At 44.4% G+C, this 22,453-nt stretch overlaps 2 protein-coding genes across 2 annotated transcripts in view; one reads left to right on the forward strand and one right to left on the reverse strand.

Annotated features, from left to right (window-relative positions):
* The window catches only part of SPMIP7 (sperm microtubule inner protein 7), a 36,490-nt gene extending 19,014 nt beyond the window's left edge, over positions 1 to 17,476 (reverse strand). The window contains exons 1-5 of the mRNA XM_084860396.1: positions 16,978 to 17,476; positions 12,345 to 12,442; positions 7,311 to 7,384; positions 5,725 to 5,863; positions 3,779 to 3,846 (exon numbers count right to left, since the gene is read on the reverse strand). Coding sequence (XP_084716522.1) covers positions 3,779 to 3,846; positions 5,725 to 5,863; positions 7,311 to 7,384; positions 12,345 to 12,442; positions 16,978 to 17,476 — 878 coding nt within the window. The remainder of the gene's footprint in view (positions 1 to 3,778; positions 3,847 to 5,724; positions 5,864 to 7,310; positions 7,385 to 12,344; positions 12,443 to 16,977) is intronic.
* Positions 17,477 to 19,344: 1,868 nt separating this feature from the next.
* Positions 19,345 to 22,453, forward strand: part of ZPBP (zona pellucida binding protein) — a 54,542-nt gene continuing 51,433 nt past the window's right edge. Inside the window, exon 1 of the mRNA XM_084857701.1 lies at positions 19,345 to 19,724. Within this exon, the coding sequence (XP_084713827.1) occupies positions 19,586 to 19,724 (139 nt within the window). The 5' untranslated portion in view covers positions 19,345 to 19,585. The remainder of the gene's footprint in view (positions 19,725 to 22,453) is intronic.

Below are 22,453 nucleotides of genomic sequence, written 5' to 3' on the forward strand. Positions count from 1 at the left end.
TGCTGTGGTCTCAGTCCAGAACTGGGGCTCTGCACCTCCTATGTACATCAGGCAGAAAGCTCCAAATTGGTGCCAATGTCTAGTTTAGCCCTTAATCCACCAACAGGGATATAGCAAGTCCTGTACATGTAGAAGCGCAAATACGTCAAGGGGGAAATGTAAGTAAACAGCGTAGAATGGATGTAGCATATTATAAGATGTCACAAAACCATATGAAGACCTAGCAGTCAGACCTGAGGATTCATCTAGTCCAGTAACTTGTTTCAGACAGATGACTCTGGGAAGCCCACAAACAGGGCACAAAGGCAGCAGATCCAATAGAGGAACAATTTGCTTCTTGTTTTTGCTTTTATAGGTGATTATTCTGCTTCTTTAAAGCCCTCTTCTGAATGTCCTAGCCAATATCCTGTGACAATTAGTCAAAGGATGTTAGAAATGCATGATGTATGCAGCGTTTATCCAACCCTGAGTATATTCTATGTATCCATATGTCTCCGATGCAAACAGAGAATTTGGTATTTGATACAGAATTTGGTATCCTGAGAAACTCAGCCTTAATCTGCTTCACAAAACCAGGCTTCTAGCCTTCATTGTTATAAAGAAAAGCCTAGAAAGTGATTGTGGTGTGGCATAATAGAGCCAATTGACATGTTCACCAGAATTGGAGTGACTCATGCTTCTAGTATGACATTAAAAAAAAATAGGATTCTTGGCCCCCACCCAATAAAATCCATGTTGATGAGATCCTTGAATGTCCCCTTTGCATATCATATTGGAAGCAAGGACCCAGAGGCACAAGTTACTCACACATGTGGAATCTCCAGCTTATACTTATATATCTAGTTTTCGTATTTTATACTTTCTTGCCAGATCTAGTGTACAACAATCAAAAATATTAAAACTGCAAGATCAGCATAATAAAAACATTAAAAAAAACTTAGCCATCATTAAAAACAAACAACACTATTAATGGAAAAATGTAAAAGGCCGAGATGGGTCTTGGTATCTTGTCTACAAGTAGAGAAAGTGGAGACCATTTGTTGCTTTGAGCAGGGTGCATTTCCACAATTTGAGAGTGACACAGGAGAAAGCCCTCTCACATGTGCCCATCGAGTGTGCATCTGAAAGCGGTGGTATCCTCAAAAGGGCCTCTTGGGCAGATCTTAGTAACTGGATAGGCTCATAGCGAGCATGTCTACACCAGCCTAAAAGTCTGCAATTAAAATGGGGCTTTCTGCTTCTATTTTAAATGCAGGATCACGACGGACTCCCTTTACATACGTTTCTTCCCCCAGCTTCCCCCTTTATCTGAGTCTTCCATATGTTTCATTACACAGCCACTAGATGGCGCTGTGGTCTGGCTCCTCTTATTGAGGGTTTTCCTTTTTCATGAGGGACCTCAAGTGGAACTCAAGCAGGGTGATTTGATAGCTCATTATCTCTGATCTTTTAAAAAACAGATAAAGGTCATTTAGTGTGGGAGATGCCCTGGAGGAGACGCCCTGGAGTTAACATGGATAACTGTTGCCACATCAGATCAATTCAGGAATGCTTGTAGCTGGCATACTAAATGCAGTTGTTCTGACAAATGTTCAAATCAGTTGATGAATACCCAAATCAGTCCACAACTGAGCTTTATGCAGTAAGCCTTGTGTAAGTAAACTGACTCTTCGTGCAGTTCTAGCAATTTTAAGCACACTGTCACAAACTATTTGGTAAAGCTAATGGGTTTTAATTGCCCATTCAAGACTAAGCCAGAGCAAAATAATTTGCATTACAACAGAGAACAATATATTGTTGCTGGGAAAATTGCAGCTAAGCTCAGAGGGAAGAACCAGTTCTAAAGGGTGGTGGTAGCAGATGATGTCAGCATCCCCACTAATCAAAAAGAGTCAACGCAGCATCCCTGTGAGCCTTGGCTCCACTATAACACTGCTTGCAATCACTGTTGAGAGCCATTTCACATGGTTTACTGCATGAAGCAGCCAACAAACAGTTCTTAGAAGCAACCATCCATATGGGTGGCTGTATGTCTGAATCAATATTACATTTCAGCTCTTTAGCCATGGCATTGCTCCAGAGCCATTATACGTGTCCCTGATGTATAGAACGGGTTGTCAAAAGATGTGGACTTTTGCAGCAAGGAACAGGATGACAGATGGAAATGTGACATCTAATAGTCTCCTATAATTTTCTCTCTCCCACGGCCACCGTTGCCTAAACCCAGTTATCGTTTGACTATCACATCCCAGTATCCATCCCTTTCCTTCCATTTCCAGCAACCACCCCATCCTTCTCCAGATGAAGATTGCTGATCAAAGCCAAAAAGCAGAGCCATGGCCGGGCTGAAAGTCAAAGTGAGAGGGCTTCCAGAAAGGTGGGACAAAAACAGAAAGAGGGGGAAGGGGGGAACATCCCCCAAAGACATAAAACAATATTTATGGAAAAGTCCAAACTCATTTCAAGCAAAATCTTTTCTTCAGCGGAATGCTTATTCAAGTAATCTAGAAGTTTATTCTCTAGTAAGAATATGCTGACTAGAATCCACATGCTCAGAGAATAAAACTTGTTTGGACAATGGTTCCACTGAAGAAGAGTGTTTGCCTGAAATGCATTGGGACTTCTCAGTAAATATTGTTTTGATTCATTATGGATTTTTCACTCTTCTTCTTCTTCTTCCTCCTCCTCCTCCTCCTCCTCCTCCTCCTCCTTTTCCTCTTCTTCTTCCTCTTCTTGTGTGTGTATTGGTTCTACTATTGTTGCCTCCCTACATTGTTTCCAGAAGGCTGCTTTATGACTCAGCATGTCATAAAGCAGGATGTGATGTTTTCCAGTTATGTCCAGAACTGGAGGGTGACCACTCAATCATCTTTTCCAAACATGGCTGGCAACAGGGTGGAGCTGGCTGGAAAGTCCTCAAGAGCAGGGGGTGAATTACCACAAATTTGATGCCATCGAGTACCCTCCTTTTCCTTAATTAAGCATTAACAACTCCAGCCAAGAAATGACCGTGCTTGTGCTTCTCATGATGGGCTTTCACCAGTCAGGATAGGCATGGATTCAAAACCACTGGTGGGTCATCACCTTTTTCTTCTACCTGCCAAGCTTACCTGCTGCACACTGCTAGCAGAAGAGACAGGCTGAAGCCGATCAAAATAAATGTGACAATACTGAGCTGTGCTGACCCAGATATTGATCTGCTCATGTCCCTACCTATTTAGGGCTTCTTCACATGGAGCTTTTATCCTACTTTGAGATTGGTTACTCATGGAAGTTTGCAGGTCCTTTAGATGATATCGTCAACGTCCAGGGTATCGCCTGTGCCAAATGACCTTTATTCCACTTTTTAATAGGTCAGACATAATGAGCTATCAAATTACAGCACTTGAGTTCTGCTTGAGTTCCCTGGCCAAAAAAAAAAAGGAATTAAGAGGACCTATACCACAGTGCCATCTAGTGGCTGTATAATGAAACATATGGAAGACTCAGATAAAGGGGAAAAGGAGGGGGGGAGGAAGTGCATGTAAAGGGAGTCCGTCTTGATCCTGCATTTAAAACAGAAGCAGAAAGCCCTGTTTTAAATGTGGGATGTTAGGCTGGTGTAGAAATGATCTTAGGAAGAGTAAGAGCTTCAAAATAGTCAAGAGTGCAAAATTAAAGCATACTCTTACTGCTAAAATCTTGCCATGTCTCATTATGTGAACCTTAGAAAGAAAGCACAGAGATCTTTTAAAAAATCTACAAATGTTCTCAAGTTATAGAAATACATGAAACTCACAAAGTAATTGGTCTATGTGGTGATGTGAAGGATCTTTTTTGAAATCTGTCCCAAAGGCCTCCAACAACCTAAAATGGTGATTAGAACAGTCTTTGTGATCATCAGCTTTGTGTGAGATTAATAACAACAACAATTAAAATAATCACCACTTCCGTAGTACTTTTCAGGACAGAAAAATTATTTGTAGTTCATTTGTTGTAGCCCCAGGTAGGTTGGAAAAACAGAAGAAGCTGCAATGAGTGGGGTGTGTTTGAGTCACAATTTATGCAAACCTTTCTGAATTGGAAGAACCAGAATGTCACAACAGGTTCATTCAATGATGCAGAAAGCCAAGACGGGAACCTGTTATGGGGTCCTTAAAGGAATGGCAGGTCATAACTTTTTTCTAAATCCCTGTAGGGAGTGACTTAGGAGTAGATGACACCTGTCCTCACATTATCCATGCCACTGTAGGACCTTGGTGAAGCTACTGACCATGCTGGGAAGAACATGGATGAAAGGACGAAGGGTAGGAATTGTTGAGGGCAGAGTCTTATTCTGCTACTAGAGTAGCCATGGGACAGGAGCTCTTCAGTATGCTGCATGAAGCTTTCCCTGATTTGCAGTTATTAAAAGCAAAGAAGCACAGTTCTGTGTGGAATCCTGGAACCTTTTCTCACCTATGAGTTCCTGCCTGGATAATAAGTGGCTGGAACATATGGCTCGCTCATTTTGTAAGTGGCATGATTGGTGGTTGGTTTGAAATATATTTATATATGTATATAGGTATTAATGATAAAATAATTTATATCCCACCCTTCAGCTCTAAAAAATGGACCCCAAAGGCAATGCACAGCTATATACTTACAAATAAATTAAAAACAAAGTGTTGGATCCAGACTTAGTCATACTTGGAGTAGAACCATTGGAATGAATGGGATGTGTTAGTCATGACTAACTTAAGTCCCATTGATTCAGTGAGTCTACACTAAGAATTACAAAGTCTGGATCCAACCCAGAGAGCATTAAAACAGCCATCAATGCATGATCAAGCAGCAGGGGAAATTCAGAACAATTCACCAATAAGAGTTTGGAACTACGGTTATTCTATATGACATATAAACTTACCTTCTACCGAGTCAGTCCATTGGTTCATTTAGCACAGTATTGTCTATTCCAGGGGCTTCCAACCTTTTTGAGCCCACGGGCACATTTGACATTTTGAAAAAGTGTCTGGGCACCACCACAAATTGACTGTTGTAGGGAGGTTGGGGCCAATCAAAAAAATGTTAGGAATGCCCCCCCACTCTCTCTCTCTCTCCCTTCCTTCCTTCCACCTCTCTTCGTCCCCTCCCCCCCTCCCTCTCTCCCCCCTTTTTCCTTTAGGCTGCTGTTCTTTCTTTCTCTTTGTCTCTGGCTCCTCCTCTCTCTGTCTGTCTCCTCTTCACCCTCTCTCCCTCTGTCTGGTTCCCCTTTCTTCCTCCCCACCCCCTCTCTGGTTCCTCTTTCTTGTCCCCACCCCATCTCTCTCTCTCTCTCTCTCTCTCTCTCTCCTGTCCCTATTTCTCCCCACCACACCCTTTCTTTCTTTCTTTCTTTCTTTCTTTCTTTCTTTCTTTCTTTCTTTCTTTCTTTCTCTTTCTCACTCTCTGATTCCTCTCTCCCTCTCTCCTCATGCCTATGAAACTTAATGGAGCAATTTCTCCATTCATTTGCATGGGGTGAAAAAACTCTCCAGCCAAAAATTGACTGGAGCGGGGGAAAGTTGCTCCAGGGGTCCTTGGTGGGGGCTGCACTTCACGCACTTCTTGGCAAGGACTGGCTAGGGAAAGCTGGGAGTTGTAGTTCAACACATTTGGAGGGCAGCAGGTTGGGGGAGGCTGGGGTGTGCTCTACCACTGAGCTATGGCCCTGTGTTTTGTTACTACCTTCCCCACCATAAACACACTGTAATAAAGTTCACTGACTTGGCCTATTTCGGCTATTGGTTCATATCGTTTCATTGTAAAACACTGGGAGACACAATCAGGCATTGGTTCTAGTGTTGAATCTGGAGTCTTGAGTTTGGGTGGCAACATTCTATCCCAGGGAACGTCTTCATAGCCTCTAGAGCATTAATTAAAAAGAAGAAGATATGTGAAAGTGGTTGTTATAACTGATGTACAAATTAGCCTGTTGTTGTTGCAAAGATGGACAGATGTTGTAATGCTATATCAAAGGTGCTTTAAGAGACAATTGATTGTACATACAAGAAAAAATAGGAGAGGGTTTGGTTCTTTTATTTAGGGGAAAGGGGACTAAGATGGGACAGCTTCTTTCAGGATAATATAAAATGTGGAGGTACTGATAAGCGCAGAATGTCAAAAAAATCTCTAATGTATGAGAAGTGTTATGCCGAAAGATCAGGAGAGAAACATGTGGGTTCCTGTGTTCTTTCATGAATGTCCATTCATTAAGAAAGATATCGTACCATCTTGGCAAATATGGACATGGAAATCCCTACACAGCGATATCCCACAAAGGGATGGACCGCACAAACTAGCAGGGACATTATTCCTGTGTAGGCCAGGGCACACCTAGCCTTGGATCCATTTTGGGGATTTGCCTGAGTTTGGGGAGAACATTTCAGGTGAACACAAAAATGGAGGCTGTGTTTTGGGGTGGGGAGGACGTACTTACCATGGTGGTGATGGCTTCTATTTCTCCCCTCCCCTATTTTTTAAATTGTTTAAAAACTGCTGTTTCTCAGTCCCCCAAATAACTTCAGCATTATGATGGCCAGCATTACAGTGACTGTGTGCATGTGACTGTGTGCAAGAAGAGTCTTCCGGATCCTTGTCAGTAAGAGCTGACAGCTTTTTTCAGGTGTGCAGGAAAGCCTTTGCCCTCAGCAACACAGTATCCCCAAATGTGTCACTTTCCCCCATAGGAATAAATGGGAAGTGGGAACCATTCACTTACAAGGGAGAATAAAAAAGGATTCTCTTGGGGGCCTTTGCTAAACCTGCTCCCTCTAGACAGCAGCCCAATAATTTAAAATCAAACTTCCTCCTATCTGTACATCCCTATTCTGGATTCTGTTTCTTGCCCATGCTAGAGTGTGATGGGAGCTGGAGGCTAAACTACATGCAGCATTAAACGTGTAGCGTGGAGCTGATCCTGCCTTTTAAAAAAAACTTCAGTGCAGGGGTGCAAAAAGTACAGCCCGTCAGCTGCATGTGGCCGGCCAAGCCCACCAGACCCCTCACATCTGCTGCTGTGGGGTGGCACTTCCTATCCCTTGCTTCTCTCTGATCTCTCATCAGAGGAGCTGCTCTTCCAAGTGCTGGCAGAGTCCCTTTCTTGGGGAACCTTTTCTCACAGGGAAAAGTGAAATGGGTGGGACTAGGTGTTGTCAGGGGAGGGGCTTCAGGGGCAGGGCCTCCTGTTGTCATCTAGCCTGTCTGAAAGATTCCCCACCCCTAATGTACACTGTCATCTGCCATTGGATGTGAGCATCAACAGGCAGGGCAGCAGGACATGGAAGCCGAGCATAAAATATCTTTCTGCTCACCTCTGGGTCGTTGAGGTGTACATATACTTCTGGGCTCTCGCATCTCTGCAGGCTTCAGAAGAAAGATCACTTGACTTCATAAGAAAACACAATAAAAGATTAACAGCATACAAGAGAATGTAGAGATTAGCACATCAGGGAGATTATTTTCCAAGCTGTGTAGCTTGTCAAGCACACATATATAAGATCAAAATGGCTACTAATAATAATGGCTACGTATTACCTGCAACACTGAAGGCAATATATTTCTGGATGCCCATTGCTGGGGCACACAAACAGGAAAGTGCGATTGCACTCAGGTCCTACGTGTGGGTTTTCCACAAGCAGCTGGTTGGCCACTGTGTGAACAGAATGCTGGACTAGTTAGGCCTTTGGTCTGGTATAGCATGGCTCTTCTGGCGTTCTTATTGCTGCTGTTTGCCAGCTCTGCTTCTGTGCCCTAGAGCAGCACAGAGAAATTTAAAGCTTTGTACCAGCGCTCAAATTATAGGGGAAAGGTAGATCTGGTCTTACCAACAACTTCTAATATTAGCCAAACCACGGCACTCCTTTAGCCTTCTTTAAAAAAACAATTGCCGAGCAGGCCATCAGAAAAGGTAAGCAGGCCAGTCCCCTTTTTGCCTCCACCCCAATAATTTGAGCACTGCTTTCTCTGAGCTCGTCTCCATGGCAGGAAAAGCGTCAGGCTCCTAGAAAATATTTGTCTGTCTGGTTGCTGACAAACACACAGGAGCAAGTGGAAAAAGATGGCAATTCTACACATGCACAACGGATTTCTTGGTCTTGCTACTGCTAAGTAAATTCTGGCCTATTTTACACTTTGTAGTGTAAAATATTCCACTTTGTAATAAAAATGTGACTATAGATGTGACCATGTTTGTAAACATGTATAATGTGATCATTCATCCAAAGGCATTTAGAGTTTGGTGAATTGTTTTGTGGTGTGTGTATGTGTGTGTGTATATATATATATATATATGTATGTATATGTATGTATATGCATGTGTCTGTGTGTATTTTTGTTGTTGTTTATTCGGTCAATCGCTTCCGACTCTTCGTGACTTCATGGACCAGCCCACGCCAGAGCTTCCTGTCGGCCGTCACCACCCCCAGCTCCCCCAAGGTCGAGTCCATCACCTCCAGAATATCATCCATCCATCTTGCCCTTGGTCGGCCCCTCTTCCTTTTGCCTTCCACTTTCCCTAGCATCCGCATCTTCTCCAGGGTATCCTGTCTTCTCATGATGTGGCCAAAGTACTTCAGTTTTGCCTTTAATGTCATTCCCTCAACTGAGCAGTCTGGCTTTATTTCCTGGAGTATGGACTGGTTTGATCTTCTTGCAGTCCAAGGCACTCTCAGAATTTTCCTCCAGCACCACAGTTCAAAAGCATCTATCTTCCTTCGCTCAGCCTTCCTTATGGTCCAGCTCTCGCAGCCATAGGTTACTATGGGGAATACGGTCGCTTTAACTATGCGGACCTTTGTTGTCAGTGTGATGTCTCTGCTCTTCACTGTTTTATCAAGATTTGTCATTGCTGTCCTCCCAAGAAGTAAACGTCTTCTGATTTCCTGGCTGCAGTCAGCGTCTGCAGTAATCTTTGCGCCTAGAAAGACAAAGTCTGTCACTGCCTCCACGTTTTCTCCCTCTATTTGCCAGTTATCAATCAAGCTGGTTGGGTTGCCATAATCTTGGTTTTTTTGAGGTTTAACTGCAACCCAGCTTTTGCACTTTCTTCTTTCACCTTCATCAGAAGGTTCCTCAGCTCCTCCTCGCTTTCAGCCATCAAAGTGGTATCATCTGCATATCGGAGATTGTTAATATTTCTTCCAGCGATTTTAACTCCAGCCTTGGCTTCATCAAGCCCAGCACATCGCATGATGTGTTCTGCGTACAGGTTGAATAGGTAGGGTGAGAGTATACAACTCTGCCGTACTCCTTTCCCAATCTTAAACCAGTCCATTGTTCCGTGGTCTGTTCTTACCGTTGCTACTTGGTCTTTATACAGATTCCTCAGGAGGCAGACAAGATGACTTAGTGTCCCCATACCACCAAGAACTTGCCACAATTTGTTATGATCCACACAGTCAAAGGCTTTAGAATAGTCAATAAAACAGAAATAGATGTTTTTCTGAAACTCCCTGGCTTTCTCCATTATCCAGCAGATATTGGCAATTTGGTCTCTAGTTCCTCTGCCTTTTCTAAACCCAGCTTGTACATCTGGCAATTCTTGTTCCATGAATTGCTGGAGTCTACCTTGCATGATCTTGAGCATTACCTTACTGGCATGTGAAATAAGTGCCACTGTTCGATAGTTTGAACATTCTTTGGTGCTTCCCTTTTTTGGTATGGGGATATAAGTTGATATTTTCCAATCTGTTGGCCATTCTTGTGTTTTCCAAATTTGCTGGCATATGGCATGCATCACCTTGACAGCATCATCTTGCAAGAGTTTAAACAGTTCAGCTGGGATACTGTCATCTCCTGCTGCCTTGTTATTAGCAATGCTTCTTAAGGCCCATTCAGTCTCACTCTTCAGGATGTCTGGCTCTAGCTCACTGACCACACCATCAAATCTATCCCCAATATTATTATCCTTCCTATACAGATCTTCCGTATATGCTTGCCACCTTTTCTTGATCTCTTCTGCTTCTGTTAGGTCCTTGCCATCTTTGTTTTTGATCATACCCATTTTTGCCTGGAATTTACCTCCCATGTTTCTAATTTTCTGGAAGAGGTCTCTTGTCCTCCCTATTCTATTATCTTCTTCCGCTTCCGCGCATTGCTTGTTTAAAAATAATTCCTTATCTCTTCTGGCTAACCTCTGGAATTTTGCATTTAATTGGGCATATCTCCCCCTATCACTGTTGCCTTTTGCTTTCCTTCTTTCTTGGGCTGCTTCCAGTGTCTCAGCAGACAGCCATCTTGCCTTCTTGGTTTTCTTTATCTTTGGGACGTTTTTTGTTGCCGCCTCCTGAACAATGTTGCGAACTTCTGTCCATAGTTCTTCCGGAACCCTATCTACTAAATCTAGTCCCTTAAATCTATTCTTCACCTCCACTGCATATTCATGAGGAATATTCGTGAGCTCATATCTAACTGATCTGTGGGTCTTCCCTATTCTCTTTAGTCCGATTCTAAATTGTGCAATAAGAAGTTCGTGCTCTGAACTACAATCAGCTCCAGGTCTTGTTTTTACCGACTGCATAGATGTCCGCCACCTTTGGCTACAAAGGATGTAGTCAATCTGATTTTGGTGTCACCGTCTGGTGAAGTCCATGTATAAAGTCGTCTCTTCGGTCGTTGGAAGAGAGTGTTTGTTATGCACAGTGAGTTGTCTTGGCAAAATTCTATCAGCCTATGTCCTGCTTCATTTTGTTCTCCCAGACCATGCTTGCCTGTAATTCCAGGTGTCGTTTGACTACCCACCTTAGCATTCCAGTCTCCTGTAATGAAAATAACATCTTTTTTTGGCATACTATCCAGTAGGTGTTGCAGATCCTCATAGAACTGATCTACTTCTGCTTCTTCAGCATCTGTGGTTGGGGCGTATATTTGGATCACTGTGATGTTAAATGGCTTACCCTGAATTCGAATTGAGATCATTCTGTCATTTTTGGGATTGTATCCAAGCACTGCTTTAGCCACTTTATTATTAATTATGAAGGCTACTCCATTTCTTCTGTGGTCCTCTTGTCCACAGTAGTAGATCTGGTGGTCATTTGATGTGCAGTGGCCCATTCCAGTCCATTTCAGTTCACTGACACCTAAAATGTCTATATTTAATCTTGACATCTCCCCAATAACCACATCCAATTTGCCCTGGCTCATAGATCTTACATTCCAGGTTCCTATGGTGTGTTGGTCTTTAGAACATCGGATTTGTCGTTCACCAACAGCACCATCGGCTGCTAGCTGTCCTTTCGGCTTTGAGCTAGCTGCGTCATCACATCTGGGGCTAGTTGAACTTATCCTCTGTTCCTCCCCAGTAGCATTTTGACCATCTTCCGACCTGGGAGTCCCATCTTCCAGTGGTATACCGACATATCTCTGGTTGTACTGATCCCTTCAGTTTTCATGGCAAGAATACTGGGGTGGGTTGCCGTTTCCTTCCCCAAGGATCATATTTAGTCTGACCTGTCTGCCATGACCTTCCCGTCTTGGGTGTCCCTTCACGGTTTAGCTCATGATGTCATTGAGGTGCTCAAACTCCAGCACCACGACAAGGTAACGATCTCCTTTGCTGAAGGTGTGTGTATATATGTATATGTATATGTGTGTGTGTATGTGTGTGTGTATGTATATATATATATATATATATATACACACACACACACACACTGCAGAAACAAATCTCTGAAATCTCTCTAAAAATTCTCCAGACATTGAAACAATGGGGACATTTCCACTGCATCCTTACCAAGTGAAATTGCTTGTATTTTAAGTATCCTAACTGTGCATGTATAAAGAAAACAAATACACACATACACACACAGAGAATCACTATTAGAATCATAGAATTGGAAGGGGCCTACAAGACCATTGAGTCCAACCCGCTGCTCAATGCAGGGACTCTGATTCCCAGGAGGTCTCCCATCCAAGTACTAACCAGGGCTGACCCTGGTGAGCTTCCGAGACCAGGCGCATCCAGCCCTTTCATCTCTAGGTCACTTGTATTGTGTTGAAATTAAGATGTACTTTTCCAGGAGGCTAAAATAATCTATTTCTCTTTATTTCCCAGATGCCATAAAATTAAACAAACATGCTTTGAAGGCCCCTTTTATTCTGAGGAAGGGCCTCTGTTCCTTCTACACTTAAGCTGCCCCTAAGAACAGCCACCACACAAACACATGGAGTCATTACAAAGTGTAGCAGCTATTATCTGAAAACACGCCACTTTTTCAGCATGAAGTTCAAATTATCATCTCACACATACATCTCTAGCTCTTCAGGCCATAGAGCTGCAATGACATTGATTTGAAAATACGTTCCAGGTTTATGTAATTGGCAGAATTCGTAGCGGTCAACAAAATTACCTTAACATCTGGGTCCACATGAAATGCAAATGTATGAGGTGAGAAACATTCTTTGGTTTGAGGTGGAGCGGGTATAACTTTTACTGGACTTGTCCATCCTGAAAGAAAGTGTGGAACTTTTGTGCTATGTAGCCTACTGCAGCATTAAGCTTCCAGCTTGTCCAGCTCGCAGAGGGAGAGCTATCTTCAGTGGAGCCCTGTGGCACCTTACAGACCAAGAGCATCTCTATACCAGCCTAAATTCCCCCATTTAAAATGGTACTTTCTGCTTCCATTTTAAATGCAGGATCAGGACGGACCCCCTTTACACACACTTCCTTCCCCCTCCTTTCCCCCCTTATCTGAATCTTCCATATGTTTATATAGGCACTAGATGGCGCTGTGGTCTAGCTCCTCTTATTGCAGCTTTTCCTCTTTTCCTGAGGGAACTCAAGCGAAACTCAAGCACTGTAATTTGATAGTTCCTTATCTCCGATCTTTTAAAAAATGAAATAAAGGTCATTTAGTGCGGGAGATACCCTGGAGGCTAATTATATCATCTAAAGGATAACCTGGCCCCAAGACATTAAAGGCTTTGAATGTTAATACCAGCACTTTGAATCAGGCCCGGAAATGGTGCAGCTGGAAACATACTGGCGTAATGTGATCTCGTTGGCCAGTCCCTGTTAACAATCTTGCTGCCCTATTTTGGACGAGCTGAAGTTTCTGGACCATTTCCAAAGGCAGCCCCACCTATAACGCATTGGAGTAATCCAGACAAGAGGTTATTGGAGCGTGGATAACTGTAGCTAGGCTATCTCTGTCCAGATAAGGGTGTAGTTGGTATACCAGCCTAAGCTGATAAAAAGTGCTCCATGCCACTGAGTTCACCTGCTCCTCAAGTGACAGTTCTGGGTCCAAGAACACCCCAAACTATGAACCTGATCCTGTAGGGGGAGTGCAACCCCCTCCAGAACAGGTAGAGCTCGGTGTCATCTGCATATTGATTGCACGTCAGCCAACACCTCCAGATAACCTCTCCCAGCGGTTTCATGTAGATGTTAAACAGCATGGGGGATAAAATAGAGCCCTGTGGAACCCCATGGCATAATTGCCATGGTACAGAGCAATAATCCCCCAGCACCACCTTCTGGAATTGGCCATCCAAGTCGGAGTGGAACCACTGCAGTGCAGTGTCTCCAACTCCCAACCCAGACAACCTATCCAGAAGGATACCATGGCTGATGGTATCGAAAGATGGTGAGAGGTCCAGGAGAATCAACAGGATCACACTCCCCCTGTCCCTCTCCGGGCAGAGGTCATCCCACAGGGCGACCAAGGTAGTTTCTCTTCCAAAACCAAGCCTGAAGCCCGATTGAAATGGTCTAGATCAGAGCTTTCCAAATTTTTCATGTTGGTGACACACTTTTTAGACATGCATCATTTCGTGACACGGTAATTCAGTTTTACTAGCAAACCGGAGGTTAAACTAACCTGTTATAAGAGATACGGACACATACATGAATTGTAATAACGAAATGTATGGGATAGAACATATCTCATGAAAACCTTCCATTTATATTTTTAAAAATATATGATTTGTAAGATAATAACATACATTGTTGTCATTTATGAGTAACAGTATGTAAATATGTGCAAGAAAATGTGAAAATTAAACAAAATTAACTAAAGTATTTACAATACATATTAGGACACATAGGCCCAGGTAGGAGCTCAGCTGCAAAAACACATGAAGTAGAGAAGCAAAAGTCCAACAAAAATGGTGTAAATATATATGTCTCACTACAAGGCTATATTGCTGTAAATATTTGCAATGCCTATGTCCAGAGTCTAGTTCCAGCACTCTCCGGTGGTACACTGCCGGTGGGTGGTTAATCCACAATTACAGCAGAGTAAAAATAAAAATAAATGGCAGAAATCAAATTATAAGTGCCATGTGGTGGGTGGCTTGCTGTTTGCCACATTGGGTTTGGGAGGGTGGCCTCCCTTCAGCCAGGAGCAGGTGGGTTGACTGGGTGACAGCCTGCAGCTGCGCTTGCCCGGGTGATTGGAAGCACGCTGATTTTGAGGCTTCTGGCCTCCACTGAGCTCCGTTCTGACTGGCCAAGATGGCGGATGGCCTGTTTGGTGCAGTCCCAGTCCCAGGCGGCGTTTCCACCTGTGGGCTACTCTGGCCTGGCTGCACAGGAACGCGGTGCAGAAGTCCATGAAGTGCACGGTCGAAATCTTGCAGGGCTGGTGGCCGCTGCCACTTCTCCGCGCCAGCGTCGGTCAAGCTCTGCTCCCAGGGCGGCGCCTCCCCTCCCCTCTCTTCGCCCCGTGCCTCTACCTCGCTGTACTGCTCCAACACCGCCAGTCACGTGCGTCCTACGTCAAGACGCCACATGATCCTAAAGCAGCTAATGTTAAAGCAGCTAAGCCTTAGCTGCTTTAACATTAGCTGCTTTAGGAAGTTTTGGGGGAGGGGCCAAGGGAAGCAAATGCGAGTAAGGGAGCTCCGCGGTGCCCTTCCGCACAATTTTCTGCATTTTGCGCGACACACCAACACACTGCTGCTGATACACTAATGTGTCGCGGCGCACAGTTTGGAAAGCTCTGGTCTAGATAATCTATTTCATTCAAGAGTGCCTGGAGTTGTCCTGCAACCACCTGCTCAAGCACCTTGCCCAAGCACCTTGCCCTGGAAGGAGTTGTTGGCCACCAGCCTATAGTTGTTTATGTCCTCTGGGTCCATGTTAGGCTTTTTCAGGAGTGGCCTGATTACCGCCTCTTTTAAAGAGGCCGGCACCACTCCCTCTCTCAAGGAGGAACTTACAACCTCCTGGACCCAGCCAGACATCCCTTCCTTGTTTGATGTAATAAGCCATGAAGGGCAAGGGTCAAGCACACAGGTAGTCGACCGGACTTGGCCAAGCACCTTGTCCTCATCCCTGGGCCTCAATAACTGTAACTCATCGAATAAAACTGGACCAGATGGTGCTCTGGACACCTCTACTAGTGGAATAGCATTTATTGTGGTGTCCAATTCATGACAAATCTGAGTGCCATGCAAACTTGTCACAGTGTGTCTGAAACGTCACAGAGCTATCGAATTATGGTGCGTTGAGTTCCCTTGTGAAAAGAGGAAATCCCGCAGTAAGAGGCACTAGACCACAGCGCCATCTAGTAGTTCAATAATGAAACATACAGAACACACAGATAAGGGGGAAAGGGAAGCGTGTGTAAAGGGAGCCCGTCATGATCGTGCATTTAAAACAGAAGCAGAAAGCCCCAATAACATTGCAGGATTTTAGGCTGGTGTAGAAATCCTCTAACAAATGTATAATGCCATAGGACATTTGTTAATCTTTAAGGCGCCACAAAGACTTGGTAACTTAGAGAATGTTTATATTGTAATACACAAACTAAGGGACTCAATAAGGGCGACAATGGTGGTAATCATAGTGGTTATAATGAAGCCTTTGGTGTCAATTGGCTGAGCCAATGTTATGCCATGGATAATATTCACAACTGTTCAGTTTTGTGGGGGAAGATGTCAACAATTTAATGGTCACAGCAGACCTTGGGTCTCCCAGCTTAAAACTGAACTGACATTCTTTTGCTTTGGATTAGTGAGCCCTTGGAATAGGAAGTCATATGCACTTCTGCAAACATAACGAGCTGGTCTGAGGTCTAGGTAGGCAAGCTGTATCTGAACTCATATAATGTATCAGATAATTAGCAAACTGCTCATCATTATGATGGAGGGGAGGGGGAAGATATATTTCAGAGACAATCTGGGGTCTGGGGTCTCTTTCAGTGGAGGTTAGATCATCCAGTGTCAGGGGAGGGATATATGTATTTGCTCCAATAGCATTCTTAAATGCAACACTTCATTTTTCCCCTTAGGAGTGAATGGTGGCAAAAACTACTGGTATGGAAAAAACTACCCTTGGAACCCCTGTTGGGGTGGGGATTAAGCCTGTCCTCTACATCTGGTAACCCCAGCGTTGGGCAGGGGGAGAACATATTTTCCCCTCCCTCAAATGTTGCGTCAACTGCAAGTCACTTACTTTAATGGGAGCAATGGTGTCGGGGCGGTGTTGTTCAAAGGGAAAATGGTCAGCAGGGAAAGCCCTGTCCTTGCACGACCCCTTCAGCTCTTGATCACAGCCTCTGGGCAGCATCCGCTGTGACATGAGTGCTAATGTAAATTACCTTGCGCTAGCACAACACCTAATGCTGTTGTGGTTGCGTTAGAGGTCCAGTATGTGAGCCCAATGTAATTTATGTTAGCATTCATGTTGCATTATATACTGCCCTCTGTTTGCTGCTTTTCATTAAACAGAATATTGGGGAAACATTGCATGAAATTCTGCATAAGATACGTATTTGGCCCTTAAGGCAGGGAAGGGCAGAAATTAGATCTCCAGATGTTTTGGACTTCAACTCCAAACGGGGCTTCTGGGAGTTGAAATCCCAACATCTCGTGATCTACCTTCTGCCCAACCCTGCCTTAAGGGATATCATTGGTAATTTAGAAGGCTGTTTTGCTCTGATATATGGATGAGGCTTTTATCGAAATTTCCTCGTGTGCCCCTCTATCAGAGAATATAGCAATGACAATGAAAACAATAATGCTAATGCAATTTACCTCCAATTTTTGACTTGATAGAAATATCTGGTACTGCTCTGGAGTTCCATCGCTGGTCTTGCTTTATCTCCTCCAATTGTAATGAGGGTCTTCCGTCTGCAGTCTGGACTCTCTTGAGGGGAAGAGGTGCCCGCTCTGAAGGCTGCTGATCTCTGCCATCCCCCAGGGTTCTGCCGTTCTTGATTTGCTGTTCAGCTTCAGCTCCTGGGCTCACAAATCCTGAGAAAGTGTTAATTACTGGCACATCATCCCGGTGTGGAGCTAAAATGTAATTTTTATCTTCAGGAGGGATGAAAGGATTGGATTTGAGAAAAGCATTACTGTACTTGTCCTGGAAACTGGCAAAGGAATGTCTGTCTTCAGGTCCTCTCACAAAAGGCATATACATTTTCTTTAACAGATCTTCATGCTGCTTCCGATTCATCTTGTGAAGTGAATCAATAGAAGGATTTAAGTGTTTAACAGGGCAAAAGTGCCTTGTGGTGACCTGAGAAGCCATGACTATTTTTTGTATTGTTTCCAATTAGAGATATCACAGGCTTTGGTTGTTCTCTGAACCTTTCCAACGGTTCTAATTAAAACCAGAGATCATCTACACCCCAAAGCATGCAGACATAGCTAAAACGCCAAGATAGTTTTTGTGTGTGTGTGTATATATATATATATATATATATATGTATTTATGTATGTATGTATGTGTGTGTGTATATATATATATATATAGAGAGAGAGAGAGAGAGAGAGAGTTTTCTTCTGTAAGCAAAAAATAAAAGGAAATAGCAAACCAGGAAAGGAATGAAGCTGTCAAATGGGCAAAGAGTCCCTGTTGCTTAGTGACAATGGAACATGAGCACACAATGTAAGTTACAGTACTGCATTTCATAATGATCAGAATCGAGGAGAAAATGCAGTGATCTCTTGATCTATGAGTGAAGCAATCCTTCCCTCTGTTTGACACACAAATGAAATGTTCTGTCTTCCGTAGTGCAGTATTTTAAAACTTATTAAAGTTTTAGCCAACCCTACATCCAGGTTCAGAGTAAGTAAATCATGCTATATAATATTATTTTTCCTTTGCCTGAGCAGTAAAGTTTCAGAGGCAGCCTCTTACAAGGTCAGTAAAGAAAGAACACTGGACTTCTATGGTGTTTTTGGAACATCTTTTTATTTTCAAATATACACACTGAGCATTGGGAAACAGATAAGCACACAAACAGTGTTTGTGTTTAAACATAAAACAAAATAGACCATGCTGGTCCATAAGAAAAGTTGTTTTGCCTAACACCGGAGATAAACTTGAGTAACATCTGGATTTTGTATTTTCAAAAATGGGGCCCTTAACCATTATGTGCTCGTTTGACTCAACAGTCATCAGTGTAACCTGAAATCTGCATAACACCAGTTAGAGACTAATCCATTTAAGTCTGTGTGTCTTCTTTTACTCCATCTGAAGACTCCGACTGTGGATATCATGACTTCAACATCACATCAGCCCTTTTTCTCTTGTCCACTCCCCCACTTATTGTGACATCTTGCCTGTCAGACATGACTTTCTGACACACTGACACAGAACACAAATTGCAGCAGATCAGGTTCCACTGATCAGCTTTCCAGAGCTTGTGGCAAAGCTAACAGCATGTATAGACCACAATAAATCAAACTGCGTAGGCAGAGGCTATCGGCATACTGCTTTGTTTAAGAGAAAGTTCCAAGGCTAGAATCCACACAGAGTCAGAGACAGCATTAAAGTCCAGATACACAGTCAGATTCTTTAACAAAACAGGATTCAAGGCACACAAGAATTCAGGATTCACAGTAAGTCCGGGCAAGAAAGCATTCTGGCCATTTAAGACATTCTCAGCAAAGGCTCTTTGGCTTGTGCACCGGCTTAAATATAGGGATGAGGAGCAGGTGGGGGTTAACCGGCAGTGTGGGAGTTGTAGGCTTTTTTATCTAAACAGGCATAGGATTTCACCCTAAGGCAGGAGTGTGCAACGCGTAGCCCTCCAGATGTTGTTGGATCACAACACCCATCATCCCTCACCATTGCCCATGCTGGCTAGGCTTGATGATGGGACTTGTAGTCCAAAATATCTGGAGGGCCACACATTCCCCACCCTTCCCATAAGGCTGGGGCAGCACTCAACAAACACAGAGCATTCTCGAGTCTGTTAGCCGGTTGCAGGAAAAAGAGAAGTTTCAGGGCACATGAAAAGGTAGCTCCTAAAAAAATAAAACTACAGCCATTTACACGGCGAAGTCACAGGCAGGCCACGTGCTTTGACTTGGGCTTCGTTGCCACCGCGCTCTGGGAAGCAAACGCCTAGCGGCGGCGCAGGCGCAGCAGATGGCGGGGAGCGCCTCAGAAGACGCAGGATGAGCGCGCGCCGGCTCAGCCACACGCAGCTGCCAGGCGCCGCCATTTTGTTCCAGTCCCTCTGCCCTGGTCCCCCCCCGCCCCGCCTTTTCCTTCCCTCCACTATTGTGACGAGACGCGTTCGAGGCCGGTGGGGTAACGAACTTGTTGTGGGGCGCCCGCGGGAAAGAGATAGGAGGAGGGGCGGGCACGCTCGCCGGCCGGCCAGGCAGCCTTTGTGGGCGTACGGGGATGCGGCGGCGGGGACGGCGGAGGAGACCCGGGCCGTCGTCGTCGTCGTCGTCCTCCTCCTTCTTCGCCACCACCTTCTGGGGCTCCCACAGCCCCCTGCTCGTCCTGACAGTATCCCTGCTGCAGGCTCTCCCCTCAGGTAAAACGAGCGCGGTGGCCTCTTCTCCAGCCAGCGTGCGAGGGAGCAGCGGCGCGGGGCATGCTCCCCACTGCCCTCCGCCAGCTTAGGGCAACTCCGGAGGTTGTGAGGTGTGGAATAGCAGCCCGCGTTGCAAACCTTCCTTGCACAAGTCTTTTGTAGCTGGGCACTGGTGGCACGCTGCAGAAAGCTTCCAGACGTCTGATTACAAACCTTTTCAGCCTATACACGCTCCTCCTGTCTAGTCTGTTCTCTCTAACTTAAGCCCTATTCATTTCAGTGGGTCTCCTCTAAGTAGGACTAACATTATATACAGCCCCAACTTTTTGTCAACATGCACGGAAAACATCCCTGTACAAAATTTCCTTTCCTGACTTAGGGTCACTGGAACAGGTTTTCTCCATACCTATGCACACTTATGTGTAACTTTCACCTTGAGGTAGTTTTCACACATGGTTTCTGAGTCATGGTAATTTTGGCTGTGGCGGTGGCGGGGTGGGGGGGAGATTAGTGGAAAACCAATGCACTGTGATTGGAGAGTAGCTTCTAATCACGATGGATTGGATCCGGTGGGAGTGGGACCTTTGCACGGGTGACCTAGGCCCGCCGGTGGTGGCGTGCATGCAGCTGGCTCCTAGCGCTGGTGGTCATGATGTAGCGCTTCTGGGGGCAAGCACCAAAATGAGCAGAAATGCGGCCTGCCCTTTCCAGAAATGAGTGTTTCCACTCGTTTTGGCGCTTGCCTCCAGAAGTGCTACATCATGGCAGCCAGTGGTAGGAGGTGTGTGTGCGCCGCTGCTGGCAGGTCTGGGGCACCTTCACAAGGGCCCCATTGGATCCAACCCGATATTTAGAGCTTTGGCTGTTGGGCCGTATAGAAATGTAATAAATAAATAAATAAATATATATTGGAGCCCCTGTGCACCTATAGAAAACTAGGGAAAATAGGCTGCTGCCTTTCAGAAGCAACTTCTGTAAGTAGCAACCTATGAACTCAGCTCTTAAAAGAAACTGCCCTGCTTTTTTCTGTCGAAAATTCCTTACATCAAGGGAAATTGTCTATGAATGCTGCTCATAGATATGCTGTTGTACTAACAAACCTTCCTGATCCAGTAAGTCCGAAATGTTACTTCGGGTTAAAATTCTACATTAGTAAATAAAATTGTGCACACCTGATTGGAACATCCTTGTGTGCAGCAGTAGGTTTCAAGAATGTTGCAGTCCGCAAGAATCTTGCTGTTGAACCGATAGATGTGATGATAGTATTTCATTTATTACCTTTATTTCCTATTTTTTTTTTGGCTAGTTAAATGTCCTCAAGGAGGTTCATGATCAGCATAATCAAATAATGAAACTCTAATTGCTAATCTAACATGGGAATAGTACTGAATGCCCATAGCTGTAAATAGTGTTGCCTCATGCTTGTTGTTACCTTGCATATTTATTTAAAAATATTTATATATCACCTCCAATTAAAAAAAATCCCATAACGTATAAGAACATAAGACGAACTATGCTTGATCAGACCAAGGGGCCATCTAGTCCAGCATTCTGTTCACACAATGGCCAACTATCTACCCATGGGAAACCGACAATCAGGACATAAGTGCAACAGCACCCTCCCGCCCATGTTCCCCAGCAACTGGTGTACATAGGCATACTGTCTCTGATACTGGAGATGGCATATAGTCAGTCATCCTGACTAGTAGCCATCAATAACGTTATCCTCCATGAATTTGTCCAATCTTTACAACAAATTCTAAAACAATATATCATTATAAAAGCACAACAATATTAAGACAAGTTAGTGGTTGGGCAAAGCTGGGGTAACCAAGCAAGTTATTAATAGTTGTTTAAAGCTCATGTTGGTGCCCTGCTTACCTTATGCCTATTGTCAGTTCAATATTGATTTGCTTTTAAAAACTTAAATATACAAGCAAGCCTCTGAGATGTTGCAACCCATAGTTATAATAATATTGTGTCAGCCAACTATAAATCTCATTGCTATTAGGTGTACATGTGCAATTAGTATGTTGGTATAAATTTATTTCAGTTAGTAAGAGAGCAATCCTGTGGCTTCTACACAGAGTCTGGGGGGCCATAGGATAGTTTGGATTCCTGGATCCAAGGTTGGAGACAATGCTCTCACCTCAGACCCAGGAGTCGAGGAAAGGGCTGGATGCGCCTGTTTTTGTCTGATCTCATAAGCTAAGCAGGGTCGGACCTGGTTAGTACTTGGATGGGAGACTGCCTGGGAATCAGGCTTCCTGCACTGAGCAGGGGGTTGGACTCGATCTTGTAGGCCCCTTCCAGCTCCATGAGTCTATGTCTATGAGTCCGAGCTCCCCACCACTTCCCCCTCCTCCTCGCAGCCAGCACAGAGAGAACTGCGCTGGCTGCCTCTCCGAGGTTGCAACAGTGACCTTGGAGAGGAAAGCAAGGGAGCGTGCCAGTGGGCGGGGAGCGGATGGCTTATGCTGTATCTCCAGCCTCCCCAACCTCCTTCCCTCCCCAACACCTCAGATGGGCAAAAACGCCTGTTTAGCTGAAATGCAGAGCTGGAGGTGCAGCAGAGGCGAGGATTCCCTCCACCACACCTCCCAGTCTGCACTGGATACTTGTAAGCCTCTGAGTTCAGAGGCCTGTGAGTATCAAGAGGCGATCCAATAGGATTACACCCTAAATTTTAATATAATTAAAAAACACTGAGTGTCAAGTATTTGTCAGTC

Source organism: Heloderma suspectum, chromosome 5 (assembly GCF_057233095.1).
Source record: "Heloderma suspectum isolate Gila_16-S chromosome 5, 16-S_ref, whole genome shotgun sequence".
Classification (NCBI taxonomy): Eukaryota; Metazoa; Chordata; class Lepidosauria; order Squamata; family Helodermatidae; genus Heloderma; species Heloderma suspectum.